The sequence below is a fragment of the Carettochelys insculpta genome, chromosome 2 (genome assembly GCF_033958435.1).
Source record: "Carettochelys insculpta isolate YL-2023 chromosome 2, ASM3395843v1, whole genome shotgun sequence".
Lineage (NCBI taxonomy): Eukaryota > Metazoa > Chordata > Testudines > Carettochelyidae > Carettochelys > Carettochelys insculpta.
In genome coordinates, this window is record NC_134138.1 from 24,645,631 (window position 1) to 24,658,312 (window position 12,682).

General features: G+C 49.0%; 1 protein-coding gene across 1 annotated transcript in view; it reads left to right on the top strand.

The window, feature by feature from the left end:
* Positions 1 to 2,357: 2,357 nt before the first annotated feature.
* The window catches only part of WASHC5 (WASH complex subunit 5), a 52,681-nt gene continuing 42,356 nt past the window's right edge, over positions 2,358 to 12,682 (top strand). Inside the window, exons 1-2 of the mRNA XM_074985618.1 lie at positions 2,358 to 2,489; positions 8,147 to 8,449. Coding sequence (XP_074841719.1) covers positions 8,264 to 8,449 — 186 coding nt within the window. The 5' untranslated portion in view covers positions 2,358 to 2,489; positions 8,147 to 8,263. The remainder of the gene's footprint in view (positions 2,490 to 8,146; positions 8,450 to 12,682) is intronic.

A 12,682-nucleotide genomic window follows, 5' to 3' on the forward strand; every position in this document is an offset into this window, starting at 1 on the left:
ATCATCCCTGCCTCCGATAAAGCAATATGTGGGGCTCAGGATGCCCACTTAAGGGTAGGGGTGGTAAGGATCAGAGGAATTCATACTGGATGTGGCCAAAGTTTCTAAGGAGAATGAGAGCACACACCTGCACATGAGCAGGACGGGATGTACCAAGTACCCTAAGCCACTTATGATGGCAAGATGGGAAGGGCCATAGTTCTGCTATGGGGCATCTTTAAACTCCAAAACATTTTGGGCAACTTTATCTCCGAACAGAAGACTGCGAAGGGGATGGTTGGGTGGGTGTGAGACTCACCACACTGGCACCTCCTGATGGCCATTTTGGGGATTAGCACTGCAGGGCAGCATGCCCTTGTATGATGGTTCTACTCCCACTGTCAACTCTACTGTCTAAGCCACATAGCTCTAGGGAACGCTTTATGACACTGGCCTTTAGTGATGTCACCATCTGGGGTCCCAGTCTGGTATTTAGTACACAGTGCAACCTGATAGTGAGCTGCTTTTATGTGTAGACGCTCTCTATCAACAGATCTTATGCCAGAGTAACGACAGAGCCATCTGCGGAAAGAAGATGTCCATGTAGACATAGCCTGATGGACCAGCTCAATGGGCATTGGTGGCAAATTCAAACAGATAGCAGTTTACAATCAGCTCGTACATTGAAATCTGCTACCAATATAAAATTACTGCCTTCTGTGATGGACTAACTTCAATTTTTTAACCTTGTTCTTATGAATTCAAATTTGTCTGTTCACAAATCTTCTTGAAATTCAACCCACCATTTTTCTTGGTCAAGTTTCTGTGTCCCCACTGCCCTATGCAGCTTTGACAGCATTCCCACAAAGCCATAGCCCCAATTGCTTGTGGGCATTTCATGTTAGAATGCCAGAATGCACAGTACTGTCGCAGAATTCAGAGCACCCACCGCGGACGTTGGCATAGCACTGGGCAGCTTTGCTATCAGCCCTCTCCAGCCCCGCCCAGTTCCATCAGCCACATGTCCGGACCTTCATATTTGCAGTCAGGCCTGGACACTGCAGAATTCAAATTCTAATTCTAATTCAATCAAAAATTTGTGGGCTTCCTGTGACCTTCTTCATGTGCAAATGAATGCAGCGTGGCGGAGAAGGAAGCAGCCATACATGGAGGGACACTGTGTAGCTTTGTGGGATACAGATGAGATACTTTGAGAGGCTAATCAATTCATATTAAAGACATGGTGCTTCCTCACTAATCACTCTCGTGTGGGTCTTCATAGTCACAGTAGACGCTGTAAATGAAGTCCTCAATTGAAACTATAAAGGGCGCGATCCATAGTCTATGCAGACTGAAGGATGCCTACAACTATCCTCACTAACCTCTATTAGAAATTTTAAATTCGAAATTTACACCATCACCACCCAGTAATATTGAGATTTTGTTATTGGTAATAGGGCTCACTAACTCAAGCTAATGGTGTTTAAAGTGAATACACTGGAATTCTAATATTGAGCTACCTCCTTTAAGCCATAGTCTCTGATCAGCGGTGAATTCCAACAGATAACAGTTAACAATGAGCTTGGCCGTTGATATCTGCTGCCAGTATAAAACCACTGCCTTCCACGCTAGACTAACTTTGATTTTTTAAGCTCCTTCTTATGAATTCAAATTTGTGTGTCCACAAACCTCCTGGAAATTTGACCCACCAGGGAAGATTTAATATTGAGCTAACTCCTTTAGGCCATATACAGGGCACTTTGGAGGCTAATAATTTAAAATTAAAGACATGATGCCTCCACCCTAGCTCAGTGGCATGCGAAACCCACGGCTGTGAGGTCAATCCTTTTGGGGGCTATTTAGGGATCTGGGGCAAATAGATTTAATTAAAAAAAGCAGGGATGGCGCTTGGTCCTGCTAAGAGGGCAGGGGACTGGACTCAATGACCTCCTGAGGTCTCTTGCAGTTCTATGAGATGTGTGTGTCTCACTAGCCTTCAGTATACATTTCAAATCCAAAATTGACGCTACCCCATCCGGTAAGATCGAGATATTGTTATCGGTGATGAAGCTCATTAACTCAAGCTAATGGTGTATAACGCGAAGACAGTGACATTTTAATATCGGACTAACGCCCTTAGGCCCTGTTCTATGAGGGACAAGCCCAATGTGCATCAGCAGCCAATTATGACAGAGAGCAGTTTATGATCAGCTTCTACGCTGAAATCTGCTACAGGTAGGAAAGTCTGACGGAGGCAGCTATTGAGGCTACACCGGCCCGGCCCCAGCAGCAAGCGGCGCCGCGCGCCCCTCCCTGTTTCCCTCCAGGAGCCGTAGCCGCCGAGGCCTCTCCGTGGCGCAGGCGGGCCCCGAGAAGGAACCGACTCATCAGCCGGCGCCCGTGCACATGACCCAGGGCCGCTGGCGCGAGGTGGGCGGGTCGCTGCGCGAGGGCTTCCAGGGGCTGGCGTCCGCCGGAGAGGCCGGAGGATCCCGAGCGCGGTTGGAGCGGTACGTGCGCGGGGGTGGCCTGGTGGGCCCAGGCGCTCGGGGGGAGCTCTTACGTGGGGTGGCGGTGGGGACGCAGCAGGGGCTCCACTCCACCCCTCGCCGGTGGGGGTTGTGGCCGAGGGGGTGGAGAACCGAAGGTGAATTGGGCGGGGTTGGGTCCTCTTCCCGGGAGCCGCTGCAGTGAGTGTATAGGGGGAGGGCGGTTTTCAGCGGGCGTTTCTGTGGCGGGAGGGGAGACCCGAGTGCCTGGGAGAGGCGGGTTTGCTGCAAAGGGAAATTGCTAAGTGCCAGTAAGGGCGGGGAATGGGGGAGAGGTTGGTTTGTTTCCGCGCTCACGCTGGAGGTGACAGCTCATAAAGTCAGCCAGGTCTTGGGTGAAACTCCTGGAAACACGCTGGGCAAAGGCTTTGCTAAAAGAAGCCTTTATTTTCACACCCAAATGCGGGCCTGGCTTCCCGGGGAGCAAGACTTAACCATGCTGCAAGTTAATAGTAGCTTTGGTCTGTATCTTAACAAAACAAACGGGCAGTGGTGTAGCGCTTTAAAGACTAACAAAATGATTTATTAGGTGATGAGCTTTCATGGGACAGACCCACCTCTTCAGACCTGGAGATAGTGCTGGGCTGTTCTGTTGGTTTAGAAATTTCTGGAGGGTAGGGTGAGGAATGCTTTAAGGCCTAGATCCAGCAAATAAGCACTAAACGGTCAAACTTCTGCCCATGTGCAAAATTTATTCCAGTGTGGTGTACTTAGTAGAAAGGTTGGGCCTTTTTTGGGGGTACAGGAGGGTTGCAATATTTGCAAATTCAACAATCACAAATTCAATTATTCGTGAGCAGCTGGAGGAGTCAGTTCCACTTCCCTATGCCAGGCTCAGTGAGTGGGAGGAGCGAGCTTCTGAACAGCTCTTCTCCCAGCTTGCTGAGGTTACCACTGCAGGGACCCATGTGGGGTCACTGACATGGTGGGGAAGGGTAGAAGCAGAGGATCCCCTCTGCACACACACACTGAGCCAGGGACCTAGCACCCCCTAGGGCTGCGGGCAGAGCAGGGTGAGGCCAGAGCGCGGGGCCATGGTCTTGCTCTGGAAATCGAGCGCAAAGGGGACCAGGTGGGGGTCCTGCTCCAACAGCTGCAGCAGTTCCAGTGGCACTAACATGCCCTGCGCCACAGCAGCAGTCATTTTGCTCACGGCAGCCACCGGCCCCAGCCTGGCCTATATAGAGCCTGTGGCACAGCCCAGCCCAGCCACTGACTAGCTCTCCACTGCTGTCCAGAGCCGCCCATGGTGCAGGAGCCCCCTAAGTTCCACTCTCCCAGCCGCTCGTGCCTGCACGGAGAGAGCAATGTTGGACAGGGCTCGGAGCAGCTCTGGGAGCCTGGGACCTCCAGAGTGCGGACCTGCAGCAGGCCCAGGGAGTGTCCTCCTGAGTAGGGCAACCATATCTCCCTGTCCCAAATATGAGATAGGGATATATGGGGGTGTGGCTCCTCCCAGCTTCACCAAGCTCCAGGAAGCCCGTGCTCCCCCCCACCCAACAGGAAGCAGCAGCCACCAGCACTCCCCTGACCCGGAGTCCCAGGGAAGCAGCAGCTGCCAATGCTCTTCCCCCCTCAGTGCCCCAGGAAAGTGGCAGCTGCCAGGGCTCTTCCCCCATCAGCCCCTGGAGGGCCCAAATATGGGACATTTAGTCCTTTTTAAAGAATAAGTAGGGACGCCTTTTTGACATCCCAAATACAGAACGTATGGTCACCCTCCTTCTGAGCCCCAGCAGGTATTTGCGAAAATTAAACATTTTCAAGGGTTCCTAACACCAAACCCTTGTGAATGTAGGAACCCTACTGTATTGCGATAGAGTGGGTTTAGAGGGGAAGCCCTCAACTTAAATTGAGCTCAACATTTTTTAAAACAAGCTTTTACAAATCAACACAATATTTTCCATAGAGGGTTTTTAAAAATGAAAACAATTGCTTTTAACATTGCAGCAGTAAATATCTCACTGGAAAAGTGATCATAAATAATGTTGATTTCCTTTGGCCAAGCTAAGAGACATGCAAAAATTAAACTGTTTAACTGATCTGTTTGCAGGCTTGAGATAGAATTTTGATTTCTTATCCATACTTTGCAATTGACTGCATTGACTAAAACTGTATGAGAAAGGAAGTGATTGCAAAACTTGTGATTTTGTTTTAAGAGGCCTTGTTTGAACTCTGTTGTAGTCTGGTGTAGCCTAGAAGGTTAAGCGCAGGCTGTTTCTGGACACCTACCTTCTCTTTCAAGCTCTGTCACTGACTTCCTCTGCCATCTTGGGCAAGTGACATAACTTAACATATCTATAAAATGGAGATATTTATTGTAGCAGGTTCTAACACAGAGAATACAGGAATGATACACACATGCAAATAGAACATTCACATTCAGAGGATTACAAGCTTTTCAATAACCGGTTTCATACCACATCTTACAGAAAGCATATTTGAATTAGACAGCAGTATCCCTTGGGATATGCGAGGGTTGTGTTCCATGCAACCCTTGTGTATCCTGAATTTCGGGTAAGTTGGGGTGGCTTGGGTGGTGGGTTGTGGCCAAGGAGTTAAGCCTGGGGTGGGAAAGTAGAGTTGAGCCTGGGCATGTGGGGGTTGGAGCAAGGCTGTCAGGAGTGGTGGGCAGGGCACTGGAGCCTGAGCCCTGTATGCTGTGCCGGGGCTGGAGTGCACTGAGGGCTGGGAGCCCTGCACGTGGGCTGGGGCTGAGCTGGGGCCATGGGGGAAGGGCAGCTGATCCTGGGAGGGGACAAGGGGGTTTTAGTCCCCTAGCTGCCTCCAGGAGCAGGCAGCTAGGGGGACTAAAATCCTTCCCTACCTTCCAGAGCAGTGCTGCTGTCAGCTTGACAGCAGCACTGCTCTGGGAAGGGTTTTAGCCTGCCTGGCTGCCCACAGCGGCAGGCAGCTAGGCAAGCTAAAAGCCTTCCCCCTACCTTCCCAGAGCAGTGCCATTAGTTTGAATTACATGAGTAGCCCCCACCCACCTCAATCTGTCTAATTGCGGGGACAAATGTGGGGTCCAGCATAAAAAGTTTGCTCACTCCTGACGTACAACATAAGAACAGGTATACTACATCAGACCAAAGGTCCATCTAGCCCCATATCCTGTCTTCTGACAGTGGCCAGTGCTAGATGCCCCAGAGTCAGTGAACAGAACAGGTAATCATCAACTGATCCCTCTCCTGTCATCCATTTCCAGCCTCACAGAATCACAGGGCTGGAAGGGACCTCAGGAGGTCATCTAGTCCAGCCCCCTGCTTCAAGCAGGATTAACCCCCACTAAGTCATCCCAGCCAGGACCTTGTCCAGCCAGGACTTAAATACCTCAAGGGATGGAGAATCCACCTCCTCTCTAGGCAATGCATTCCAATGCTTCACCACCCTTCTGGTGAAGTAGTTTTTCCTAATATCTAACCTACACCTCTCCCTCTTCAACTTCAGACCATTACTCCTTGTTCTACCATCTGACACCACTGAGAACAGTTTCTCACCCTCCTTTTTAGAGCTCCCCTTCAGGAAGTTGACGGCTGCTATTAAATCACCTCTAAGTCTTCTCTTGTGCAAATTAAACAAGCCCAGATCCCTCAGCCTATGCTAGGTCTTTGCTCCAAACCCTTAATCATTTTTGTTGCCCTTTGCTGAACCTGCTCCAGCAAATCCACATCCTTTTTATACTGGGGGGCCCAAAACTGGACACAATATTCCAGATATGGCCTCAGCAGTGCCGAATAAAAGGAGTAACTACTTCTCTAGATCTGCTCGAAGTGCTCCTCCTAATGCACCCTAGTATGCCGTTAGCCTTCTTGGCTACAAGAGCACACTGTTTACTCATATCCAGCCTTTCATCTACCATAACCCCTAGGTTCCTTTCCATCGTACTGCTGCTAAGCCAGTTGGTCCCCAGCCTGTAACAATGTTTGGGATTCTTCCGTCCCAGGTACAGGACTCTACACTTCTCCTTATTGAACCGCAAACAAAGGCTAAGGACACCATTCCTACCCATCCTGGCTTATAGCCATTGAAGGCCCTAATCTCCATGAATTTGTCTAGTTCTCTTTTGAACCCAGTTAACGACCTGGTCTTCACAACATGCTCTGGCAAGGAGAGTTCCACAGTCCTACTATGGGTTACATGAAGAAAAACTTCCTTTTGTTAGTTTTAAACCTGTTGCCCATTAATGTCATTTGGTGACCACCCACCCCCAGTTCTTGTGTTATAGGCACAAATAAAATATCTCATGGTTTTTATAGACCTCTATCATATCCTCCCTTAGTATCCTCTTTTGTAAGTTGAAAACTCCCAGTCTTTTTAATTTTTCTTCGTATGACACCTGTTCCCAAATCCTAATAATTTTTGTTGTCTGTTTCTGAACCTTTCCTGATGCCAACCTATTTTTTCTGAGAGGAGGCAACTACATCTGTATCCAGTATTCAATATGTGGATATCCCATGTGTATATATATGATGACAATAAGATAACCTCTGTCTTATTCCCTATCCCTTTTTTAATGATTCCTAGTATTCTCTTTGCTTTTTTGATTGCTGCAGCACATTGGGTGGATGTTTGTGGAGAACTATCCACAATGACTCCAAGATCTTGCTCTTGAGTAGTTATAGCATCATCTAAATTTTGTGAGTTCACAATTTATTCTTTTCTCCAAATCATTTATAAATAGGTTGAATAGGATTGTTCCCAGTATGGACCCTTGGGGGACATGACTAGTTACCACTTTCTATTGTGAAAACTTACCATTTATTCCTACCCTTTGTTTCTTGTCTTTTAACCAGATATCAATCCATGAGAGGACCTTCCCTCTTGTCCCATGACAATTTACTTAAGAGCCTTTGTTGAGGGAGTTTGTCAAAGGCTTTCTGGAAATCTAAGTATACTATATCCACTGGATCCTCCTTGTCCACATACTTATTGACCCCTTCAAAAAACTCTAGTAGATTAATAAGGCATGATTTCCCTTGTCAGAAACCATGTTGAGTTCCCCGCCCCCCCCAACAAATTGGCTGTGTCTACACTAGCAAGTTCTTTTGAAAGATTTTTCAAAAGGGGGCTCTTTTGAAACATCCTGCGGTGCATCTACTCACAAAAAGCATTCTTTTGACAGTAAATTGAAAGAACGAGGCACTCCTTTTGAAAGCACTCTTCCACTGCTGTTTCAGGAAGAGCACATTCTTTCAAAAGAAAACGTGTGAAGACGCTCCGCAGCTCCCTTCTTTCAAAAGAACAGTCCTCAAGGCAACTGAGTGTTTTTATCCCTGGCCCTTCTTTTGAAAGAGCGGGAGCTGTGTGGACACTCTATTTCGAAAGCGCAGATCACTCTTTTGATCTGCTATTTTGCATGCGGACACACACTTTCAAAAGAAGTGTGTTTGGAAGAGATCTTCCTGGAGGGTTTCTTTTGAAAGATCTCTGTAGTGGAGACGTAGCCATTATGTTTGTCTGTGCACTACACTGTTAATTTTTTATCTGCCATCTAATCACAATTTCTGGCAGATGTAGAGTTCTCTTACTATTGTTTTTCCAGAAGTGTTTTAATTAATATCTTTATAGACTGAGCCATTTAAAATATGCTGAATATGTGGATTTTTTTGTTTTTACAGGTAATTGAAGTGGAGTAGATATATTTCCAGCTAGACTTCTTTCTCCAAATGACATGAAGATTGACACACAGAAAGATTCTACAATAATATCTCTATTAAGTCACGGTCATCTTCAGGATGGTTGATTTTCTAGCTGAAAACAATCACTGTGGCCAGGCAATTCTTCGGATTGTCTCTTGTGGGAATGCCATCATTGCAGAACTTTTGAGACTCTCTGAGTTTATTCCTGGTGTGTTTAGGCTCAAAGACAAAGCTGATCAACAGAAGTATGGGGATATCATATTTGATTTCAGTTACTTTAAGGTGAATATTACTCTCCTATTGTTAAATCTCTTTCTGAACCATCATTTTCCTACAATAGCTAAGGTGTTCTACCTTTTTGATATGCACGTGTTAAGCCTTCAATTATTGAGTAATTAATTTACGTAAGTGGCTGTAGTGGGTCAGACCAAAGTCCCCCTAGCCCAGTATCCTGTATTCCAACAAACGGTCTACACAGCTGTGTTATTTCAAAATAATCTATTCTGGAAGAGATTTTTCCAGAATAGCTTGTTTTGAAATAATGCTTACTACACACAAAAGGCATTTCAAATAGCACTCATAGATTTTGAAATAGTGTCCATGCACAATAGAGCCTATTTCAGAATAGAACAATTAGGCACACTAGGGCTTATTTCGAAATAAGCTCTGTCCCCTGTCCACACAGCCCCTATTTCAAAATACCTAATAATGACAGTTATAAAATACCTTTGCTATGTAACCATACCCCCAGAGTTTTCCTGCCTTCAGGGAGACAATGTGCATCAGAAAAGGCTAGTAATATGAGCTGCTGATTGCAAAACTTGCACATAAGATCAGAGGATCCAGCCTTGATATGGGAGGTTCAGATCCTGTTAAGAGTGTGTGATGGAGTGGGGGATACCTGTGTGTGTGTGGCTCACAGAGGGTGTGTGTCTACTGCTGAGGGTAACCCTGACAACCAGGTAACACCTTTGTACTGCAGACAAAGGAGGAGGTGGAGCCTGAGGGGTTTGAATTGGAACTGGGAGTTGGAAGCAGTTAGTCTGGGCTGAGGGAGAGAGAGAGACAAAGGAGGGGGCAAGGGCCCCTCGGGGCCTCCTCTCCCCAACATGAATTGGACTGGCTATCTCTGCCTGCTGCACTGACTCCTCTGTACGATGCTGTGTCCTGTCGGCTAATAAACCTGCTGTTCTCCTGCTAAGTAAGAGACTCTCCTGCCTGCGGACAGGGTGCAGAGCTTGGGGGACCCCAGAACCCCATCACACTGGTGTCAGGAGTGGGATGTTCTGCACCCTGAGGATGGAGCATCCAGCAGTAAGTGACTGGGGCCCCGGAAGAAGTGGGGCCTGTGAGACCCAGGTGTGCTGAAGGGCACTGAGGTGCAGCTCCCCAAGGTGGAGGGGCCTGCGGCCGAACCCAAGCAACTGCGGTCGTGGTCCTTGAGAGGGGGTGTCACACCTGAGGAGGGGTTACTCCTGGGAATCTGTTGGAGTCGGTCCCAGAAGGTGGAGGGGCCGAGAGCCCAACCCCCAGGAACAAGTGACCCCTGAGGAGGCTGACACGCTGAATGAGTTTGTCCCGAGACAGGGTACTCATGGTCCTTGAGAGCGGGTGTCACACTGAAGAAGGGGTTCCTCTGAGAGTCTGTTGGAGTCGGTCCCAGAGGGCAGAGGGGCCTACGGCCTAACCCCGGGGAGCTTGTGACCCGCAAGGAGCCTGGCACACTGAAGGGATTCTTCCAGGAATCGTGGGGTGCAGAGGGCATCAGCCTGAGAGCCTGCAACCACGCTGAGCAACTCCGCTGTGAAGTGGCAGCACCTGGAAACCGAATCGAGATTAAAGAAGATGGACAGGGCAGCGTGGATGTGCAGTGGCGGAGCTGAGGGCTAGGGAGAATCCTGCAGAGGTGAGCCCGGATCGGGGCAGGGAACCCTGGACTGCATGGAGTTCTGAACCGAGTGGCCTGCCACAGCTCAAGGAGGGAAGGAGCGATTCCAACCCATCATCTACTAGTGGCCAAGACAGACCTGCGAAGAGTTTTCCAGGCCTGGGCCAGGGAAGGTGCCTGTGTGTCTGTGCAGGAAAGCAGCTGATCCACTGGGAATGGCAAGTTGTCTGTGAGAGAAGCTGCTTCACCTTCTGTGTGTGTGTGTGGAGACCAGCCGGGGGGCTGGGAGAAAGGAGAGAGTGTCTCCCATTGTCTGTCTGTCTGTTGAACAGCAGCAGCAGCAGCCTGGGGAGAGAGCAGAGCCTGCATTTGGAAAAGGTGCCAATGAGGAAACTAGCCCATTGTCTGAGGAAGATTCACCAGCCTGGGGTGGCTGGAGAAGGAACCACCAGGAAAGAGCATTCCAGGTGTGACTCTGAATCCAGCCATGGGGGCTGGAGCAGAGGGAATGGCTCTGGGATGGGCAGTGGTGCCCTGCTAAGGATACTGGTCCTTGGTGCAAGAAAAGTGCTTCTGCTTCTGGGGAAGTGAATCCTTTGCCTGAGCCTGTGGGGGCTCGAGATGGAGCCAAGATCCCAGAGCTGGATCTAAGGGCAGCTGAAGCCCAGATGGGAAGTGGGCCTGCCTCTGTGTCTCTCAGGGGGGATGATGCTTTAACTCGGTCTGATCCAGTTAGTATCATCAGGGAATCCCAGAGACCAGACGATTCTGGTACTTGTTCTTTGCCTGATGCTGAGGTGTTACTGGGAGGGGGTGAGAGGACTCTGTCCTACCAGAGTCATCCTCTCGCCAGGACACAAGAACAGATGGGCAATGGAGTTATGCTGACTGATGAAAATAAAGGAGCTGGTAGCAGAAGGGAGGAAAGGAACCCTGACCTTCTGTCCGGTGGTACTGGCTGTCTGCCTGGAGGGGGATTACATGGGAATCTGCCTGATGGGCCAGAAGTGATCCTGGGTGTAGGTAAAACCCAGGAGCTGGTTGTGGCTCAAGGGAGCAGTGCCCCTGTGGAGCCAGACAGGGGTGAGTTGTTGTTTGGGGGAGCTCTTGAGGAAAAAAATTTCCCTGAAACTTTTCCTGACCCGTCTGTGGGGACTGCAGAAAATGGGAGTGAGGTGAAGGAGAGTGAACAGGAAAGGTGCATGTCTGTAAGAGCCAGAGCAGCCCTTTGCCTGGGGAGAAGTTTGTTTCAGCCCCTCATGGCCAGGACCTGCCTGAGTGTGAAACCACTGGCTGTGCTCTGCAAGGGTCCAAAGCAGGCAGTGTAAAAGTTTCTCAGGAATTGGAAGCTGGTGCAAGTAAAGTAAAAACTATCAGGGAATGTGAGCAGCCCTGTGAGAACCAAGTAAAACAGCTGCACAGCCAATCTCTGTAGGATGCAGGAGAGGTTCAGCAATTCCCCATCTCCAGATGGTGAAAACACTTATATTCTTATACTGGACTCCACTTCTGATTCCATGGGGAGGCAGTAGTTGGAGGGGGAAGGACAAAGGAGCTGTGGTCCTGGTGGGCCAGTAAGGGATAAACAGGGATTCCTCCGTGTGGATTCTGCGTCTGGGACTCACAAAACAACTCTCAAAAAGCAGTTTGGTTTGCAAATTTCCAGGCTGGCTGGGAGGGGGCCGTCTCCCTGAGATCATCAATGGCCCAGCTCTTGTTAGAAGGGAGGGCACAGCCAAAAAGATCAAATTTCCACCCCAGGGGGCAAAAGAGAAGATTAGAACTTGATGGTGCTAAGAAAGGCCTCAGCCATTTATCCCCAAAATACCAGATTCTCAAGGATGTTGCACAAAGGTTGTGGTCTACCAAAGAGCAACGTAAATGTGCAGTTGCAATGGGTTTGTTCTGTAACTCAAGCTGACTGCTGTAACCAAGGGGTGCTGCTACCAAAAGCTGTAGAATTGTACCATGTACTGAAGGTTTGGAAAGAGCCATGTGACATAATGACATTGATGTAGAAGCATAAGTTGTATGTTGAAGGAGTCTGTAACTCTGAAATATCACCATTGTTCCCTGTAACTAGTCTTGCAACCTCTCACATGAGGAGGAACATTCCAAACCTATTGTGTGGCATGGAAGGGGAAACTGAGGCACACAACCATTTTGGTGGTCTGGCTAAATGCCAAGGGTGGAAGCATTTGTACCTTCCTTTACTGGACTGTAACTAAATTCCAAACATTGGCTGGAGCAGCTGTATGAACTGGTGGGCAGACAGGGCAGGGCCCAGACCAGAAAAGAACTATTTAATCTGTTGGTGCTGCAGCATCTGTATGGGCTCTGCCTGCCCAACTTGAGAACGTGGCTGATGGACCAGAGACAGAAGCAGGGAGACCGACCAACCTGAGGGAACTAAAGGGACTTGCCCGGCTGCATCACATGAAAAGGGCCAATACCAAGCTCCTAAGTTGGAGCCTCCCCCAGCAGGATTATGACATGGAGGTGGTGCACATCAAGGGGAGCACTGAGGGTGCAGCCGATGCCCAATCACGAGGGGAGGGCCCCAAACTTCCCCAGGTCACTGGCTGAGTGACCCCGCTCAGTTCGGTCTGGAAGTGGGGAGAGATGTG